Source organism: Lytechinus variegatus, chromosome 1 (genome assembly GCF_018143015.1).
Source record: "Lytechinus variegatus isolate NC3 chromosome 1, Lvar_3.0, whole genome shotgun sequence".
Taxonomy (NCBI): Eukaryota; Metazoa; Echinodermata; class Echinoidea; order Temnopleuroida; family Toxopneustidae; genus Lytechinus; species Lytechinus variegatus.
In genome coordinates, this window is record NC_054740.1 from 27529774 (window position 1) to 27549937 (window position 20164).

At 38.5% G+C, this 20164-nt stretch overlaps 1 protein-coding gene across 1 annotated transcript in view; it reads right to left on the reverse strand.

Moving 5' to 3' along the window:
• The window catches only part of LOC121410403 (PDZ domain-containing protein 8-like), a 29558-nt gene extending 10639 nt beyond the window's left edge, over positions 1-18919 (reverse strand). The window contains exons 1-12 of the mRNA XM_041602469.1: positions 18837-18919; positions 13445-13649; positions 11873-12064; positions 10463-10555; positions 9331-9507; positions 5703-5783; positions 5286-5502; positions 4022-4206; positions 3005-3087; positions 2038-2674; positions 1444-1670; positions 866-1108 (exon numbers count right to left, since the gene is read on the reverse strand). Coding sequence (XP_041458403.1) covers positions 866-1108; positions 1444-1670; positions 2038-2674; positions 3005-3087; positions 4022-4206; positions 5286-5502; positions 5703-5783; positions 9331-9507; positions 10463-10555; positions 11873-12064; positions 13445-13591 — 2282 coding nt within the window. The 5' untranslated portion in view covers positions 13592-13649; positions 18837-18919. The remainder of the gene's footprint in view (positions 1-865; positions 1109-1443; positions 1671-2037; positions 2675-3004; positions 3088-4021; positions 4207-5285; positions 5503-5702; positions 5784-9330; positions 9508-10462; positions 10556-11872; positions 12065-13444; positions 13650-18836) is intronic.
• Between the last annotated feature and the right edge of the window lie 1245 nt (positions 18920-20164).

Here is a 20164-nt window from a genome sequence, read left to right on the forward strand (position 1 = left end):
AAATGGACATGTAGTAATCTCTTCCATTTCAAAATCTGGTTAAAAAAAGAGTTGCTTCAGTTGCATGATTAGAAAAGTTGTTCCACTGAGTTAGTGCCTTTTATATGCTAATATAATTTCATTTTCATTGCACAACTTGATATTCGTGGCATAATGAGGAAATATTTTTGCGTTACATTTTGGAAAAAAAAAATAAGAATGAACAAAGCAAGTGAGCTGTTTAAAATCAATGCATTTCAATAACTTTTGGGGCAGGTTTAAATTTCAAATTAGCTGAATATTTTCAAGAAATTCTCATAAAAATCATGATGAAATTTTTTTATGCAACCCTCCCACTCGAGCCCAAAAGTTCATGCGTGACAAACTGGCTTTATCTTGTATTTCATTTTGAATTTAACACTTCATACATGAATTTCCCATATGTTCTAAATCTAAATACATGTACCTGACATGCAATAACAGACTTGACCATTCATAAACTGAATGTGGCATGTCCCAAGATGTAATTCAAATGAAAAGATGAGTAAATATTTGTTGTGCCAAATGCCATATGTATTATACATCTACATAATATGAATAGAAAAGAAAAAAATTAAGGGAATGAGAGAGCGAAGGGGAGGAAGAGAGATAAAAAGGGAGAGAGAGAAGGGAGAGAGAAAAGCAAAGAGAAATGGTGGAGAGAGAAATAGAGACAATGACAGAAAGAGATACCGAGCCCAGTGCCTAGGATATATTGCACATAACTTTTTAACCTCAAGCCTGTATTATAGATATTGAACTGCAGTTAAAGCTTTTCCATTAAATGCACATCCCAAAGATTTGAATTATCCAAGCCCATCTGCAACATTCTAATTGAATGCCTTACCTCAAATCTTCTGGTCTTGTGATCTTCTTAACCCCGACCGGCTTGCCTTTCTCCTCCACACTGACCTTGGGCTTACCCTTGGTGTCGTACGGAGAGAAATCTGGACGCTCAACACCGCCCTCTTTGGTGGGTTTTGGGGGATCCTCGAACGGAGAATGATGGAAGAAGAGGGAGATGTCTCCGTAGCTGAGGGTGCTGTCGAACCCTGGGTGGGTGAAGAGATGCATCTGGGAAGTGATTCTCCTACAATAGAAGAATAAAACCATTTCAAAGAAAAATAATGCTAATAATAATGATAATCAGAAGAAGAAAAGAAGAATATCAAAATAATAATGATGAAATAATAATAATAGTGATATTAATAATATAAATAGTACTACTACTTCTACTATTTGAGTGACTGTTCTGGCTTGAACAGTAGTTCTAGATGTCCCCCTGAAAGAGTGCGGACACACTGAAGTGTAAAATCCATTTATAGACTCACACTACTGTAGTCAAAATGTCCCCCTCCTAACGGTCATACCTAGATGATTCCAGATTCGCTCCCCCCTAGACCACTAAGACTACAAAGTACTCACGTTGCGCCTCCTCTCTGTTCTGGCGGCTGCAGCTTGAACAGTTCCAGGTGTTCCCCTGATAGAGTGCTGACACACTGAAGCGCAACGTCCATGAGACACACACTGGTGTAACCTATCAACATGTCGCGCTCCCCAACAGCCATGCCAAGACGATTCCAAATACACGCATTCAGGAAGTTATCATTCTCACCCACCTGGAAGGTGAAAGTCTCGTCCCATTCAGGATTCTGAAAGAGAGAGAATATGATCATTGACATTGATCAGTGGGTCATCTAAGTAATTCTTTCTTCTATTGATTCAATGACTTGTTGGTTGTAATGGACTTGGGAACCTATTAATGCAGATCCAATCATCTAAGTAATTTCAATCAATACCAAGTCGGTACGGTTGCACAAACCAGTTCTGTACCATTTTCATTGGGACCCAGTTTCATTTTGTGGCACACTATATTACCCAGCCTTAGCTTGAGCTACTTTTTCCTTTAAATGTAGATAATGAATTTGATAGTCAAAACTTTTATATGGTACCCTAAACATCTACTAGACAAATGGATGCGTTGCATAATTTTCCCCTAAATTTGGTTAGTGAACTTACAGCTTCTGCAGCCACAAGACATGTTTCCTGCATGTCATCCATTGGAGGAGCAGCTTCAGATCCTGAAGGAGCAATGGACACCGAAGGGCCAACAGAACCTGAGTCCACATCCTCCATCTGAGAGGTTAGACTGGACACACTGATTGCATCAAGGTCTATATCAGGTATCTTAACGGCTTCTGATTTCATTATCGGTATGGCTGATGTAGGGTCCTCCTTTGGTCTCTCGACCTTGGGTGTAGGGTGAATGGTCTCCTTAATGACTCTCTTCAAGTTCCGTAGCCTGTCTTCATTGTCTAGCTGCGTGGACAACTGCTTGACGGTCTCATAATCCAGACATGACGATAGGCGCCTACCGTCCGCTGTCGTCGGTTGCTTGTTCTTGCGCTGCACGACGGGGGAATCCAGACTCGGGACTTGGAGCCGTTGGGCAGTAGAAGAACTTGGCTGCGATGCATCGGCTTCGTCGTCGTCCTTTATGCCAAGTTCGTTCATGATGTTGACGTTGATGAAGTCCTCGTAGTCATTGTCTGCTGTAGTGTCTTGAACGGATCGTAGGTCGGGTTGATCGTAAGCTGCTGATGAGGCTGGTAGGTTCTCCATCTGGTTCATCGGCCTCTGAACTTTGATGACAAACCTGGATTACAAGGGATCTCAAACATTTTAATAGGACAACAATATAGAGCTTTACACAACCTACAGCACTCACCAACAAAGACACAAACGTTGTAAGGCACTGTAATAGAGAAAGCAGTGATTAATAAAAAATGTTGCAATGGCCAACCAAGATCACTGTTGCATGTGCATATGATATTGCTAACATTCCCAATGTCAACCAATCAAAATCATTGTTTAAAATTTACAATTGATCACTATTCTTCTCTCGCAATTTAAACAGGGAGACAAAATTAATTTTAATAATTCAATTCACTGAAGTTGTAGTTGAATCACTACACATGCAACATACTTTTCCTTTGCTTGTTTGACGACCTTTGCTGCTTGACGTGCAGATGTGACTTTTATTTCATCAATGCTTACTACGACATCTCCCTGACAGACAGAAGAAACAATACAACAAAGAGATAAATCAATGAGTTAATATAATTTATCTTATCTATTGTCTGAGATGGGTGAGGAGCAAAATTCTTGTTTTCTCCAATAAAATTAAGAGATCAGAAAAAAATACACAAATACACAGCACAAAATAGCTCATTGAAATTGAGGACATATATTTCTAATGATGCATATTTAAAGATAGAACGTAAAAGCCATTATACTGATGGAATGTTCCATAAAGAGTTGAAAAAAGTAGATGATTAATGATAAAATTTGCCCTTTTACATACGAATGTCTCCAAGCGCTATTATACAATTCTACACAGGTCAACAGATTAAGGCTTGCCTGCACACAAATATATAATCTTCCCTCACTCCCTGGGAAGCATTCCAGCAAAATTTTTCAAACTCAATTGCCAGGCATACTTAACTTAACTGTATTGCAAGTAGGCCAGCTAAAAGCTGAAGGCTTGGAACAGCATTTATATTGTATAAATGTTGCATAGATACGATCTTCATGACTATTATTAATTTCATGTAGAATGTCAAAGGGATATGAGCCTATAATATTGAACCAAACTAAAGAGGCATTATTGCCGCCAGACTCACAGAAAGTTGAAGATTCATCAAGTTCTAAAATAGTGAAAACAAAATTATTTTCATCCAAAGTCACATAAGGCTATGCCTTGTTGAATAGATCTCTCTCTCACCTTTATTTATGCAAAATCTTGCACTATCGCACTCATGCCTATTCACTATTTGTACAAAGCTGTCAGTAAGTTACCTCAGGCTCTGGTGACCATTTTTGTGCTAAATTATACATGTACATTCCCATGCAGCTGCTTACTTAGCTTTTAAAGTCAATTTCCAGTTGTGCATAAAGTCCTCGTAACTTTATGAATGCCACCCAGTTCATTTACCAAACTAACCTTTCTCAGTTGGGTCTGGGCGACCGTGGAATCGGGGCTAATAGTTGCCACAATGACCTCCTTGTTGTATATTCCCCTGCTGAACGTTACTCCGACGTTCTTCACGTTTCCTTTAGGGATTTCGATCTCTAACGAATCACCATGGAAACGTTGTTCTATGTCTTCGTGTGTCCACGCGTGGTCATCTAGGAGAGGAAAAACAATGGTACAGGATGGGTATTGTGATCAATTGGTGTATTTCATGATACATTTGTGCAAGTTGTTTCCATATTTAGACATCACTCCTTCGTATTTATTCTGATAAATTTGGTCGATCATAGTTTACTCAATATCATGCACTAATACCCCCATTACATAAACTAAGGGGGTACACCACCAATGCAACATAAAACTTAGCAAGGAAGTGGCACAGATATAGCATGCACAGGGAAATTTTTTACAAAGAAGTTGGAGCTGTGTCCCAGTCATTTTGTGGAGCGTTGTGGCCCAGTGGATTAGTCTTCTGACTTTGGAACAGAGGGTCGTGGGTTCGAATCCCAGCCATGGCGTACATGTAATTTCCTTCAGCAAGAAAGTCATCCACATTGTGCTGCACTCAACCCAGGTGAGGTGAATGGGTACCCGGTAGGAAGAAATTCCTTGAATGCTTGAGCGCCCAGGCAGCTCAGCTAAAGCCGGGGTAATAATAAAAGCAGGGCCCGCTGGTAGAACAGTTTTCGAAACTGAAGTGGCTACCCTGGGTAAAAATACCTATATTATTACCGTATTGTTTTTTTTTACTGAAAGTCAATAATGCTGCGGGAACATCATCAACTTCATCAAGGTGCCTTCATCAACATGTGTTTCTATGAAAGTGATTACAAACCTCATTCAAAACACTAAACTTTCACAAAGAGTTATTAGGAATAAATGAAAGTCATGCTCAAAGACAAACATACACATGAATGGTTTCTTAGCCGTAACCTGAGCATGATCTGACCAATGCGGTGGTATGTTACACACAATAGGGCGTTAAGAACGGCTTCAATGGGGTATCGCAATTGATCGCAAGTCGGTTTTAGGTCTGCAAACGTACAATAGATGGATAATCTGCTTCTTGCATCAACAAGTAATAATTGATTTGCTTTTGTCCAAATCAATCTATCACTAGCGAAGTTGCATCTGGCATTTGCAATCAATTGCAAATATTTTCTTGCAACACCCCCTACGTCACACTTTGTGAAACACCTCTACAATGTAGGTGTATGTTGAAATGTAATCTTACCAAGACATAGAGTAATGTACAGCTCAGAGTTTGTTGTTTCTTTACTTATAGGGAGACGACTGCATTCTATGACGGTGACCTGCATACGCCCAATCGTGATCTTTGAATCGTGGACCCTGAAGTCGTTGTCGGAAGGTGGAACAGGCTTTGGAAAGAACGGTTTGCTGCGAATCTTGTAGGCGGGTAGGGTGTGTTTCTTGCGCATTGTTTTACGAAGCTGAAATTTGGAGAGACAGAACAGAATCAATAGTAAGTCAAGATTTTTTCTTTCTTCAACTTCCAACCATCTGAAGTTAGAGTAAAGCAGACAGTAAGTTTTGTCTCGCCTGTACGAAGTTCGGCACAGACCTAGTAATCACTTTTTCTGTACACAGCTTACAAAAGTTTTATGAAAGACCACAATGGTATCCTGATTACCTGATTTAAGATGAGGGATCCAAGTTGATGCACTGTACGACCTTCAAAATGAGTCTCAATGTCAAATTCCAACTCTGGTTCCTGTAGCAGAAGAAAACAAAATGAATTAAGATTATACCTATCAACTGTGTAGTTAACAAAGTTTGGTTTTATGCTTGACTTGCGATCAATTGCAAGATTTATAATAGACTTATCAAACTAAGTATTCCTTGCAACAGCAGAGCTACCAAGTCTAACCCATCCTGCTTGAGACTCGTGCATTTAGGGGCGGTGTCATGATCTTATGCATCAGGAAAACCAACAGAGTAGCATTATTTGCTAGACCACGAACAAGCCTACAACCTTCCCATGAGCCATCTAGCAAAAAATGATCACTAAAGTATGCACAAGATTGTACCATTTAGCGCTGAAAATTAAAAAAGCTCCCTACTGTGGGAAGGGACACCCATCTTCCACATCCCCCCCCGCCTCAGTTGTTCATTTACCCAGTTCGAATGCGAGCCTAGATACCAAGTTATGAAAATCTTAAGGCCCTGTCACATCGTCCGTGCAAGCCTTGCGGGCGACTTGCAGGTAACCATTTTTCAGCACACAAAATACTTCTGCAGGCAAACAAGAATTTTCTCAAGTTCTGCATGCGGGATGCGTGCAATTTACTGTCGACTTGTGGGCATTGCGTGTGACCTGCGGGTGAGGCACGTGCAAGCTTCCGTGAAAGTTGCGGGCGACGTGCGTGCCCTGCGTATTATCTACTGCCAACTTGTGTGTAAAATTCATGCAAGGTGCAAACATTGGGAAAAATAAAAATTTCTCGATTAATTCCCTTGAGTAAACATGCCTCGTGATACAATAGCCGGTTGAATCAATACCGACCACAAGGTTGATGACTGGGAGGCCGCAGAGACCAACGAAATTATAAATTCCGACGAAGATGAATCAGAAAAATGTCGTAAAGCAAGACTGTCGAACAGAATCAGCGATAAGGCATTCAAGGATGACCTCGTGGAGTGGCCATTGCGAGAAAGACAGGGCATGTGGGCCGACAAGGCAAAAGTGTTTGACAGAACTGGTAATTCATACAGGGACATTTACTTGTTCCTACAAAAAATATATATATACACATATATTTCCACGTTGCTTATTTAGATCATTTTTAGAAATAGTACAACCGAAAAAAAAAAAGAGAAAAGGAAAGAAAACGAAAGGGCTAGAAGTGAAATACTGTATGACATTATTTTCCGAATATTATGATAAAATCTAAAACTCTATAACAAACTTGGATTTTTGCAATAAAATTGTTGAAATTTTTGCTCGATCGTTTTGCTCGCTCACAACTTCATATTAATTTTACGCGAAAATGCCATATCGAGCCCGATCAAATTGTTCGGCTCACTACTCCACTGTGCCAAAGTGTGGGTATGTTTTTATTTTGAGAAGTAATTACAACTAAGAACATGAAAAAAAGGAAGAGGGATGACTCTCCCAGCCTGGTGGAGGTGACCCGCCAGTTATCCACTGCCCAGACTCAGGTCCTTCATTTGCATAGACAGATCTTGGAGCCAACAAATAAGAGGGCATCATACTGAGAATACTTTAAATCCATGTAGTAAAAGACATCAGCATAGATGAATGGGATGAGTACCACCAGCTAACAGTTGAACAAGAATTCAAGTGGCGGAGATCCGCGAGGCAGTGAAGGCAACAGCAACCGTCTGCATCCTTTCAAACAACCCTTAACGAGTCTGAGCAGTACCAGCAAGGACCCTGGCAATGCCAGCACAGCAGCACCAGCTCATAGTGGAGCCAGAACCAGGACTACACGGCAGCATGCAACCAGCAATCGTACCAGCAGCCATAGATGTTCTCTTCCTTCCGTGGTCCTAGCCCTAGGTCAGCTGCTGTAATGACGGCACCAAATAAGAGCGCACAAAAGACTGCGACTCCGCTTTCCGCCAAAGGACTGTTGTCCAAGAACACATCGACAGCCAAGGTAGTGTCCAGGGCATTGTTTGCCCTTGACGAACAGGCAGCTATATCTTCAGAATCACCAAATCCCATCGTAAAGTGCGATCATGAGGGTACCGTGTAATATTCCATCGCCAATGCCTCAGGAAAGGCCGGGCGAATGAAACTGAAGAAGTGTTTGTCGAGCCCGAGAGACTAAGATACAAATTTTTTCATCTGAATTGATAAATCATTAATCTAGCAATGTGATTTTTTTCATCACATTATGTCTTGATTGATGTTAAGGATTTTTTACCAGACAAACATAGGTGATGGGTTATTTAGATTTTTAAAGATATCAAAAAAGAGTTGCAATTATTTTTAGCTCTTCTGTCTTATGAGACCATATGACATAAACTCAAATATGCATTGTTATGTTCAACTTTCATTGAAAATAATCTTATGATTGTTGGAATGGTCACTAAAGTTGTTTGTCATTTGTATTCAAGAACATCATCTACTTCAACAGTGCATGTTATGTATTCATTTGCATTGTTATACTTTGTTACCAATTGAAAATTATGATTTTTTAAATCACCTGTACGTGCATGATACCAAACTGTTTCTTGATTTGAGCCCCATCAGCCATTCTTTAGATGCCTTCTTTATCCGAAACCAGAATAACAACTAATTGAATGTACCCCTCTGAAGGACTTAATATACCTTGACCGTTCTTCATGCGGGTTCATTACGAGTGACTTCGGCGGCTACGTGCTTCCTACTGGTGTTCTGCGGGTGAGTTGCGGGCAATCACCCACAACTAGCCCGTAAAACGTTTTGAGCATGTTCAAATCTTTTCTGCGACTTGTAAGCGCTTCTGCGGGAAACATGCGCGTGAGATACATGCAAGATACTACCAAAGCGGGTGATCTGCGGGTAGCAAAAATAGTTACCCACAAGGCTTGCACGGAACGATGTGACAGGGACTTCACACTTAAAGTTTCTTTTTACTTGGCATCTCTGCGACAGACTTGAGCTTAAGTTCATTCAATAGCAACTTCGCATATATTTGCAAAAAGAAAAAATTTCCTTCTGGCAGAAAAGTTTTCCATACCCTGTGGAAATGTATACTATCCATATCTTGATGGGCACGGATGGAAAAGAAGAAGTCTACATTATTCATGGTCATCATGTGGTGTGTGTACGTGTAAAGACTCATTATCAAAAAATTGTATGCGGTTTGAGATTTCAATGTGCAATGTCATTGTCCCTTGGGCTTGTATACCGTGACTCAAAAATTCACATTCAGAGTGTGAAACTAATAATACCTATAGTTCTTTAATTCTTGAGTTAATTACAATGCATCTATTCAACAAGGAATAGGTTTTGAAAATACAATATCAGTTTTTATTGAGCCAAGGATAGGCTTTGTGTGATTTTCAGGGGCAATCATGCAAATACAAATTGATCGTGCTCACTGTTCTGAGCTCATCATAAAATGTACTTGAGCCAGACAGACATTTAAAGGGCCTGCTTTTGGCAGGGCTTTTTCAAAATGTTAATTTATTTTTCAAGATTAGCACATTGTATGGTCTTCATCCTTAATAATAAGTCAAAGAAAAGAACCCTTTAACATACATCAGGGAACTAGTTCATCTCTTCCCTTTTATGCTGTTAAACTAACCTCATAGAATGAGAATGACCAGTGACTATATGGGTTTCGTGTAAACTCAAGTCTGGCCCTTCCTTTCAGTTTGGTGACTATCACCGAGACGTAAGCTGATGTTCCAAATACCAAGTCCACATCAACAGAAACTCGAAAGCCACCACCGTAGTCTATGTCAACAGCTACATCAACGGTCTGTGGAAAATGGAGAAAGAGAAAAATGTAATCTTAATTTGAATACAATACCTACTTAAAGCTTGTGTATAGTTTTGGTAAATCCACCAAAATGCACCTATCACTATTCCAATTCATTGCTAGCTAATATGAATGGATATGCCCTATAACAGTTATGATGTGGAGGATATGAAATGAAAATGTGTTTAACAGGATAAATTTTGCGATTTTACATGGAAATTTAACTTGATCGGGTCACCCGATCAAATTAAAATATCAGTGTGTTTTTGTCTTTCAATTAAATCCTATTCCAAATCATGGAATGGGCTGAAACTTTCAAGATATGTTTTTTGTCTGTTTCTTTTGGATATCTAATCACTAAATTTATAAGATAAGTGCTCGAATGCCCATTTTTAAAATTTAAAACAAGCATCGCCGAGAGAGGGCGCTATATATCCAAGATTTGAATATTTGAAATTTTCTCAGAGAAGTGCAGTTGGAAAAATATCTAACGGTCTCTACGCTTCAGCAAGACTGTCATATTAGATGATATTCGATTATCAATCACATTATTGACCCTTTTCCAAAGCTATACACAGGCTTTAAGTATTTCCTCAATGCAATGATTGGAGATTAATTTTCCAGGGCTCTGTTTGAGCATTTCAGGGGTGAAATAGCCCCGAGCTCCCATTACAACACTGGCAATTTCCCTCTGAAATAAAGTATTGCAATTATGATCAAATTATCAGCTGAATCAGTAATGATTTTGAATCCTGGGGGCCCCTAACACAACACTTACCAACGGTCGTAGAATATTTTTTTTTACGACTGATTGCACTGATTTACAATGGACAATTAATCATGAAAATCAAGCATATAATTAATCACTAGCCATTGTGTTACGGGATCCTGGACAATGTTACTTTATACAGCTTTCGAATGTCTGTTTACTACGTTCTATGCAAACAATTATTACCTCGGGCATATCGGTCCCCTCTGCAGTAGAAAATTTCATCAACGTCACACCGGTCAATGTAGGAAATGTGGGCCCAAGGCAATAGTCCCTTACCTGTAAAAACAAATGGGGTAAACTAATCATACACCAATGCAATGCATTTCTTTTCTACAATGGCTCAGTCAAAATGTGCTATCTGAGTAGTGGAGATTGAAGACTTCCTCTTCATATCACTCCTAGAAACATAAATCCATGTAATCTAGGGGGGGGGGTTATTTCACAGATTTATGTGTGAATTAGTGTTGCATTTCAAATCCTAGAACTTTGCGTGTGGTGTGAAAGACATCACCACATTGGTCAGATCATGTGCAAGGGATGTGCGCTACTGCGTATTGATCAATAAGAGTACACGTTTTTTAAAATTATGTGCTGATGTGCATTTAAGCATGACTGTAAGTCACTCTTTACTCTTCGGGAGTCACCTTCCCCCCTTTAAACTTTTTCATTTAAATTTGATTTGAGCTGACTTTACAGGTAATTACATCGATCATGATATGTAATTAAGCAAACAGATAAATCGTATGATAATAATAATAAAAACATTAAATTCACCCGGGGTAGCCACTTCAATTCCAGGTCTCCCAGCGGCCCCTGCTATTAGTATTACCCTAGCTTTTAGCTCGGCTACCTAGGTGCTCAAGCATTTGTGGAATGGGTACCCCTTCACCTCACCAGGGTGAGTGCAGCCCAATGTGGGTAAATTTCTTGCTGAAGGAAAACTCACCATGGCTAGGAATTGAACTCGCATCCCTCGGACTGAAAGATGAGTCAAAACCACTAGACCACATGATGCCCCCACTATATGACTAATCACTATGCTTTCTAATACAGGACAGATGATTGAAATATACACGACAGAAAAGCTAATGCCTTAAGGGAAAGTTCATCCTAACAAAAAGTTTATTGCACAAATAGCAGAAAAAAATAAAACATTGAGGGTTTGAAGAGAATCCATCAAAGATATAAAATAACTTATTTGAATTTCAATTTGATTTGGGATGTCATGCAAGTTGCTTCCCATATTGTGTTGTAAAAACATTAATGAAATGCTATTTTCACAAAACTTGGTAAATGTTATTTTTTATTGTACATCAAATATATCAACAGACATATCACTTCAGACCTGCTCCTGAAAGAAAATATTTGTTCAATCATCATAAACCATTCAAAAATTGAAATATGTATACATTTCATATTAAATAAAATATGAGGCAATTGCTCGTATTTGACGTCAAAAATCAAAAACTTCAAATTCTAATAACTTTCTCAATCTTTGATGGATATAACTCAAACCTTTACCAATATTTGATATTCTTTCTGATAATTTTACAACAAACTTTTTTTTCGGGTTGAACTTCCCCTTTAACTTACTGTGATCTGTTCCAGTATTTTCCCAGCAGTCTTGGCATTAAGAAGTTCCTCAAACTCGACGTTCATCTTCTTTATAATCCACCTACGAACGGGTAGAGTATCTTTGAGCTCGTTGAAGAGGAATGAAATCAGGGCATTGGCTGCATTGCAACTCTCCTTCTTGAACAGGATCGAGGAGGGGTCCTTCAACTCCTAAAACAAATCATTCATTAATAAAACTCTTAAGTATAATTCAAAATATCATGCAAGATATAAGGATATTAAGGAAGAACAGGAAGAATGAAGAACAAAGCAAATATTATCATTTTATCTATAATTATTTCAATATTAACGAACCAGTATTGTGCTTTTCCAAGAAAGGCCCAATACACTTACAGCATGAAAAGGAAAATGCTACCATTACAAAAATGAAACCTTGCAATCCTAAAAGCTGGATTGGAAAAAACTTTTTTAAATGAAGAGACAGATGGTGATTGCCCGAGAGACAGAGGTATCCACTTCCAATATTTGGAAGCAGTTCCAGTGTAAGCCTTAAGTTCAGTTTCCATGCCATTTTTATAAGCAAGACGGAGTGGGTCCCTGGAGGCTTGTGCATGTCTGCGAGGGGCGTATAGGGTCAAACAATCCTGTACATGACTGTAGGGGAGACCAGGGTTAGTTGGAACATGGGGTAAGTTGAAACATTGTAATTTTCTTTAAAGCCTGTAAAATAAATCTATGCAATACTGCCCTCAATTTATTGCTATTAATAATACAACAGTGTTGAATCATTATTGTAATAAATTGAGGGAAGTATTGCATAAATTTATTTTACAGGCATTTAAGAAAAGTGCAATGTTTCAACTTACCCCATGTTCCAACTAACCCCGGTCTCCCCTACTACATAAATATAGCACCTATTATGTCAAAAGATGCTTCCAGCAGATTTTGGATATCATATAATCACAGCTTCTAATAGCATCAGAAGCCTTTTTATAGTGTTAGCACATCAGGATGGTTTTTCATAAAGCTGTTCGTAATGTTACGCACAACTTTACGCACGACTGGAACATGTTCTTAGGCCATAAATCAATTACATAGGGATATCACATAGCACAAGAAAGGATCACCAGTCGTGCGTAAAGTCATTTGTATCTTACAAACAGCTTCATGAAACACCCACCAGGTAACTATTCACCTTTCTTCACCTGGGGGCCTTTTCATAAAGCAGTTCGTAAGTAGTGACTTTGAGAACGACTAGGGATCCTTTCCTGTGGTAAAGGATATCATTAAATGTTCATTGGTAATTACTTGGGGCACAAGAAAGGATCACCAGTCGTTCTTAAAGTCGCTCTTAACTACTTACGAACAGCTTTATGAAACACTCACCTGGGGGCCGTTTCATAAAGCTCTGTTCGTAAGTTAAGAGCGACTTTAAGAACGACTGGTGATCCTTTCTTACGGACTAAACCATCGCCAATGAATATACCATTTACCACAAGAAAGAATCACCAGTCGTTCTTTAAGTCACTCTTAACTACTTATGAACAGCTTTATGAAACACCCACCTGGGTGAAATTCAATGCCACTTACCCCTACTTGCTTGACCCTGTCGTAGAGGTGCTTCCTTGGCACATCCTCCTTTGGTTGGCGTTTGATGTACCAGTAGAGCCACAGAGCCTGTATGGCCAGCATCAACACCCCACCAAAGAATACAGACAAGATGATGATGAAAAACATGTTGGTGAGGTGCTCTTCTTGGCTCACGGCATCTAATCTAGTATTAATTCCTCAAATCCTGAAGTAGAATACAAAACAAATTTACCACTACCAGTCAACCTACATACATTGGATGCATAATGATAAATAAATTCTTATAATTACTGAGCTCTATATGGCCAATATTCTAAACAGAGCTCATGAAGCCCTCTTTACCAAGTTCAGGTACAACAACCTCACTAAATATTTATGACACCTCCGAACCTGTCACAACTTCTTTCTTAATGACGAAGTGACATCACGTGGGTAGACTATGACATGCAAAATTGCCTAGAAATTTGAAAATTATAATCTTATGTAATCAATCATAGAAGTTGAAATTACATCCCAAAACAAATTGGAAATGCATTCAATAATCATTGTAATACAAATAAACTATAAAAACTATTGGTAAAACGCCACAAAACCATTCATTTTGAAATAGTAAAATAATTCAATCGATAAAGATTCTACCACGTCAGGCCATCCATAACAGGACTCTTATTTGTCGTTTTCAGACCCCTTTTAACATTTGGATAAATTCTATCTCTAATTCATGCATAGAATTTGTCAAATCGTAAGTTTTGGTATCAAAGATTTAAAAAAGAAATTGTTAAACTATATTTCGATGTTTGGAATCGCATAATACCGTATAGTTATCATTTTACAAAGAAAACTGTTATGGTTTACTTTTGTAAACTATTAAAATTGGACATCCCAGGGGTACCCATCTCAGCGTCCACATGATCCCCTTGTCTCTGTACAAGGACCTCGAAAGCAGGGTTTTGTGGAAAGGCAAAGTTAGTGGGACAATTCCTGTCACACAAGGTGTTCGGCAAGGGGGTGTCCTCTCACCTATTATGTACACAATGTATACTGCCTTTATTGATGGTTTAATCAAGACTCTTAAGAGCAAGAGACTGGGCTGCTCAATTAACAACAGGTACTCAGGAATTATAGTTCTGGCTGATGACGTGGCACTAGTCAGTAATTCTGAAGCAGAGATGAAGGAAATGATTCAGGTCACATCGTCATATGCTAATGAATGGAAATACCGCATCAATCCATCCAAAAGCGCAGTTGTTGTTTTCACTCCTGGAAAGAAATCTATGTCGAGTACCTCCTTGGAAATGGATGGAGAAGTGATTCCTCAAGTTGGAGCATACACTCATCTTGGCATCAAGAAATCTGGAGCCCACCTTGATCCGACTGACGATATCATCAAGAAAGGACTAAACACCTTCTATGCCATGTCGGGTACAGGAGCTTACACTGGAGGTCTTGTTCCACTGCTCGTTGCCAAACTCTGGCTGACATTCTGCATCCCACGAATGCTTTATGGAGGGGAAGTTTTGAAACTTACAAAGGCAATGTTCCAGAAGCTAGATAAATGTCAGTCTCATCTATTTAAGAGAATCATCGGTGTCCCATTGACTGCACCAGATGAGATAGTTTTCTTGTTGACTGGCCTCATCCCTATTTCTCGTCAAATAGAGTTAAACAGACTCCTTCTACTAGGACATGTAATCAACCTGAGCCCTGGACGTTTTGAACTCAAGACCTTTCTTCATGCCTTTGCCCTCCTCACTCCCTCTATAAGAGCTTTGAAGGATTTACTACTTAAATACCAACTGCCTGACTTGAACTCACTTCTTGAATTGACTCCTTCATACCAGCAATGGAAGCAGGTGGTCAAAAGTAAAGTTCATGCAGCTGTGAGAGAGCAAGTGGTCGGAAGTATATCCCAGAAATCCTCCCTGAAGTTCTGGATGGGAAAATCAGAAATCAATGTAGAGGTACTCTATCCTCCCGGTCCTGTCCAGGATGGCTTGAGGCAAGCATTAATATATCGAGCACAACTTCTTTCTGGGACAATCTAGTACAGGCTAGATGTAAGATGTAAGATCGGAAAGAGCACTAATACCCTCTGTCCTCTTTGCAAGCTTGAAGATGAGACAATCGAGCATTTCATAGCATCTTGCATCTTTCTAAAGCATATTAGAGATGATTTCATACTCAAAATCAAGGAGATATTACAGGATCATCGATGGTATCTGGAGCATTTTTCTGACAAACCAGCTGTAAACTACAATTTCAATTTCACCCAAGATGTTCTTATTGCCTTTGACTCAAAGCTCCCCCTGGATATCAATGCCAAGCTATTAAAAGCGACTTTGATATATATCACAAAAATCCATAATAGCCGTTCCAGTGCTCTCCTGGCCTGATGAGTCACTATCATTCAGTCGTCAAGATACATATATATTGCCCTTTCCGTTTCAGAAAATCTCAAATTCCGTTTCAGCACGTCAGAAAACGGAAATTCCGTTTCCCCATAGACTTTGTACACACGGAAGAGTGACAATTCCGTTTCCAAATTGAATAGCAAAATGAACGTACACTCGCACTAGTCAAACTTTATATCTGCTACTGTACCAACAACACAATAGAATCCATTCTAATCGGATCTATGCGGGTGTAAATATTATTTTTACAAAGAAATTTAGCATGCATTCATCCTCACCTCTCACACCATTAGCATTATTTCACGGTGAAATGATTTTTCATCGATAATTTGGGGGGTTTTCTGACATCGTTATCATCAGTCAACGGCTTTTGCCAATCCGCCATCTTGGATTTAAGACCACGATATCGTGCTGTTACATCTTCAAATGTAGAGGGCAGCAACACACGACCGTGCATAGTTGGAACAATATGTGTACAGTGCAGTGAAGCCCAACCCGGCCGGCGCGGCTGGCCGGTACCGGGTAAGGGCGTGGGGTACTGTACAATCGAGTGTGCTGATGTCGGGTGCAGTCATGATTTGTGAATTGTCATGATTGTAGCGAAGTGAGATCGTGTTTTCTGGGGTTTTGTGGCCATTTAATATACTCATTTTGTTGTGATTTTGGAGTAATTTCTGTTGCTATTCTGTGTATTTTGAGGGAAAATGCGTTTTCCGTGATTTTCCGTTTGAAATGCCACTTTCCGTTTCAAAAAGCATTTTCCGTGAATTCCGTCCGTTTTCCGCGATCGCGGAAAATCACTGTCCCTACATATACGTCACATGCGGGTTGGACCCGACAATCTCCGAACCAAGCGGAGGGATGAGAACAGAGAGAGAGAGATCATAAAATAAATTATTCATAATTCCATTTTCTCAGCAATTGAATGCTCCAGTGACAGTCTTCATGGTCTAGGTATGTATGATGCATAGTTTACCCAAGGCTCGACATTAGCGGTGGCCCGGGGCCACCAAAAATTCATCTCGGGCAACCATTATTGAAAAAATGTTAAGTTTTGGTGGCCCGAATCGGGCAACCAATAATTTTCAAAGTAGCGCAATTTTTCTCCCGATTTTGCATGCATTTATCAACCTTCTACAGTTAAAATTGCAAGCCAATTCGTCATGCGCCTTTTTTGTTAATCTACACACAAATACACACACACAAAGAGTGCATAGTCATGACAGTATGTAGGCCTACCGCTAGCATACAGTAACTATTATTCAGCCGGCCGCGCCGGCTGTCTGGCTGAGCTTTGCATGCATGAAACCAATGCAGCTAGCTGTGCACGAGCAGACTATTCAGACCCAGGGAGCTGCGATACGAAATGTTACTGCTAAGAAATCTTCCCCAGAACTTTGGAAATCTACGTCAAAGTCACATTTTACACCAATGAAATGCCCTTCTACGGTCCATATTACTGAAACCTGATTAATTGCAAGCATTAAAAGGAGGAATTATGACCTCTCTTTTGACTCAAAAAGACCGATTTCCAAATGCATTAATACACATAGGTGAGTACATCACAGTCCCATATGTGCATTTGTATGTATGTTGATATTTGGTTTATTTCGAAGCTGTGTCTCTTTGAGCCAAAAATAAATAGGCCGCTCTTTCTTTCTTGTTTACAAATGACTTCTTAAACCACTCTTAAGGAAGTAAATACTTTGGGAAGGCATTTCATTGATATGACATGTGATTTTTTTTTCCATCATTTTGTCAAATATAGGGAAGGAATTGTCTCACTTTTTTTTCCAGATAACTTTTGCCATTTTATTTTTTTCTTTCATTTTTTTCAGTGATTAAACCATTTATACCCCTTCCCATTGAAAATACCTGATTAAAGAACATGTTTCTACTGAATAATAATAATTTTCCCCATTTTTTGATAATTTTGTTTTATTTATTTTTCTTAAATTTTCTTTTGTTTTTCTCAAAATTTTTTTTATGACCTGTTCTTTGTTTTTTTTCTTTCTTCATTTTTTCTTTTGTTTTATGCAAAGTAAAATAACAGCAAGCACAATTTATATACAAGATGTACAAAGAATAGTGGTACGTGTTAGTGATTGCAGAATATTTCAGTTTGTTTTATTCATTTTTAATTAATGTTTTTCTTTATATTTTTCGGGCCACCAAACTTTATTAGTGGGCCACCAAAAAAAATTATTTGAAGGTTTTGGTGGCCCGAACGGGCCACCACCAAAAAAAGTTAATGTGGAGCCTTGGTTTACCTGTGCTATTATTTTTAAGAGATGTAATTCCCAATTCATCACAATATTTGCAATTTTGTTATAATTTTTCTTTTTGAAAATTATGCTATCACTAAGTTGACTAAGGCCTTAGGCTACGTCTCCTCTGCTCTTTTATTTACCGACCATATCGGCATCGGTATTCCAGTTAGGAAGCCTTTTGCGAAACAGTTTAAGTAAGATTGGAACTAACTCTGTGGTTGGTGGATAAACATATGACTAACTTGTCCAGGTGTTGAGATACAGGCCCCTGCCCCTGCTCCCTGGGTTAGATCTAGTCTACTGTATGAGACTGTACTGTTGTTGTTGCACGCTCATGACGCTGCAACGGAATTTATTTTCTGAAACGGAAAAAGCAATTTCATTAAACGGAAAATCACTGTCCTTACATGCCCCGGCCCACCCAGAGCTAACTTTAAGGTTAGGTTTAGCGTGCGCTGACTTGATAATCGGAACCGTACAAATTATAGTCATAACCTTGTTCATCGAAACAGTGAGTCAGTACAGCCACCACCACTAACATGAGTTTCAACGTATGGGCACAGCCATTCACACAGTCGCAGAGTTTGTTCGATGACAAATTCCACGAAGATTGTAATTTAACCATCTTAAAACTACATCAAAAACTCATCTCATTATATAGATTGCTATCCACATAATGCTTACATTTACATAAATTCTAGATATACTTACATTAATATATTTCCTTTTAAAAGAAGAGAGATAGATGATTGGTCCCGTGATTGATACCCCCTCCTTTTTTTCCACTGTTTTCTCAACTTAGTCTCGGCAACCAGACTCTGGCTATTTCTAACTCTGAATGATTTGCGGTTGCGGTAATTGTTGCGATTTTTTTTGCAGATTAATAACAATTCAAGCGCAAGGGGCGAATCCTTGAATATTGACATTGTTCAAATCAATATGTCGTTACGAATACACGAGACAAAAAAAACCTATAAATAAATGAAAAAGAATAAATAAGAAAAAATATCTAAATTAATAAATGAATAAATATAATGGTTACACTTCGTAATTCCGAAGGTTCATAATTCCGAAACACGTAAATTGCCTATACCTCGATGTTCGTTAATCCGAAAACGTAAAAGGGTTCGTTAATCCGAAAATTTGTAGCGTTATTCCCCCGGTTATCATAATCCGACAACGAAATAATTAAAACAAGGGCCGGAAGGAGGAAAGGCCGGAGAAAGAAAGATAAACGTACCGTACAAAGAAGAAAAAAATTATTATATGTTATATTATATTATGTATGTTGTATTATTATATTATATTATATTACATTATACTTGTGGTATATTATATCTTATTATATCATATTTTATTATATTCCATAATATTATATTATATTAGAATGAATTATCTTATATTATATCATATCATATTATAATATATCATATTACATTATTATGATATGACATCTTACAGATTACATTTCCTTACGTTCTAGTACCTCCTCAAGACTTCTCCGTTCATCGTGTACAATGCAGTTAACTCCAGGACCTCGAACCTCTACAAAATATGGCGGACCGCGCTTTTTCTTCAATTGCCCCTTCCTAGCTTTTTAAGATACCATCTTAAATTCATAATGCCAAGTCTGTGAATCAGTTCAAAACCCTACTCAAAACCTACCTGTTTAACAGATGATTCACAGTTGTGGGTCGGTCAATTGGAGGTGCACACCAGTTTCGAATTTTGATTATTACAATAGTTGTATTACATGTTCCATTATCCCCTGCCACTTTTTTTTTTTAAACCCAAGTACAAACCATAAACAGAACGTTACACAGAGTGCTTAGAAACAACAGTATAGTAAGCGCCTTATAAATTTTATGTATTATTATTTATTATTATTATATTATATCATATCATATCATACTGTAGTTATATTACATATATGATATATCATATTTCATATTTTATAACAAATATTTTCCCATAACTCTATGAAACATAAATTGCTTATCATGCTTATTCACTATACAGTGCGTATCAAAAAAAAGTTT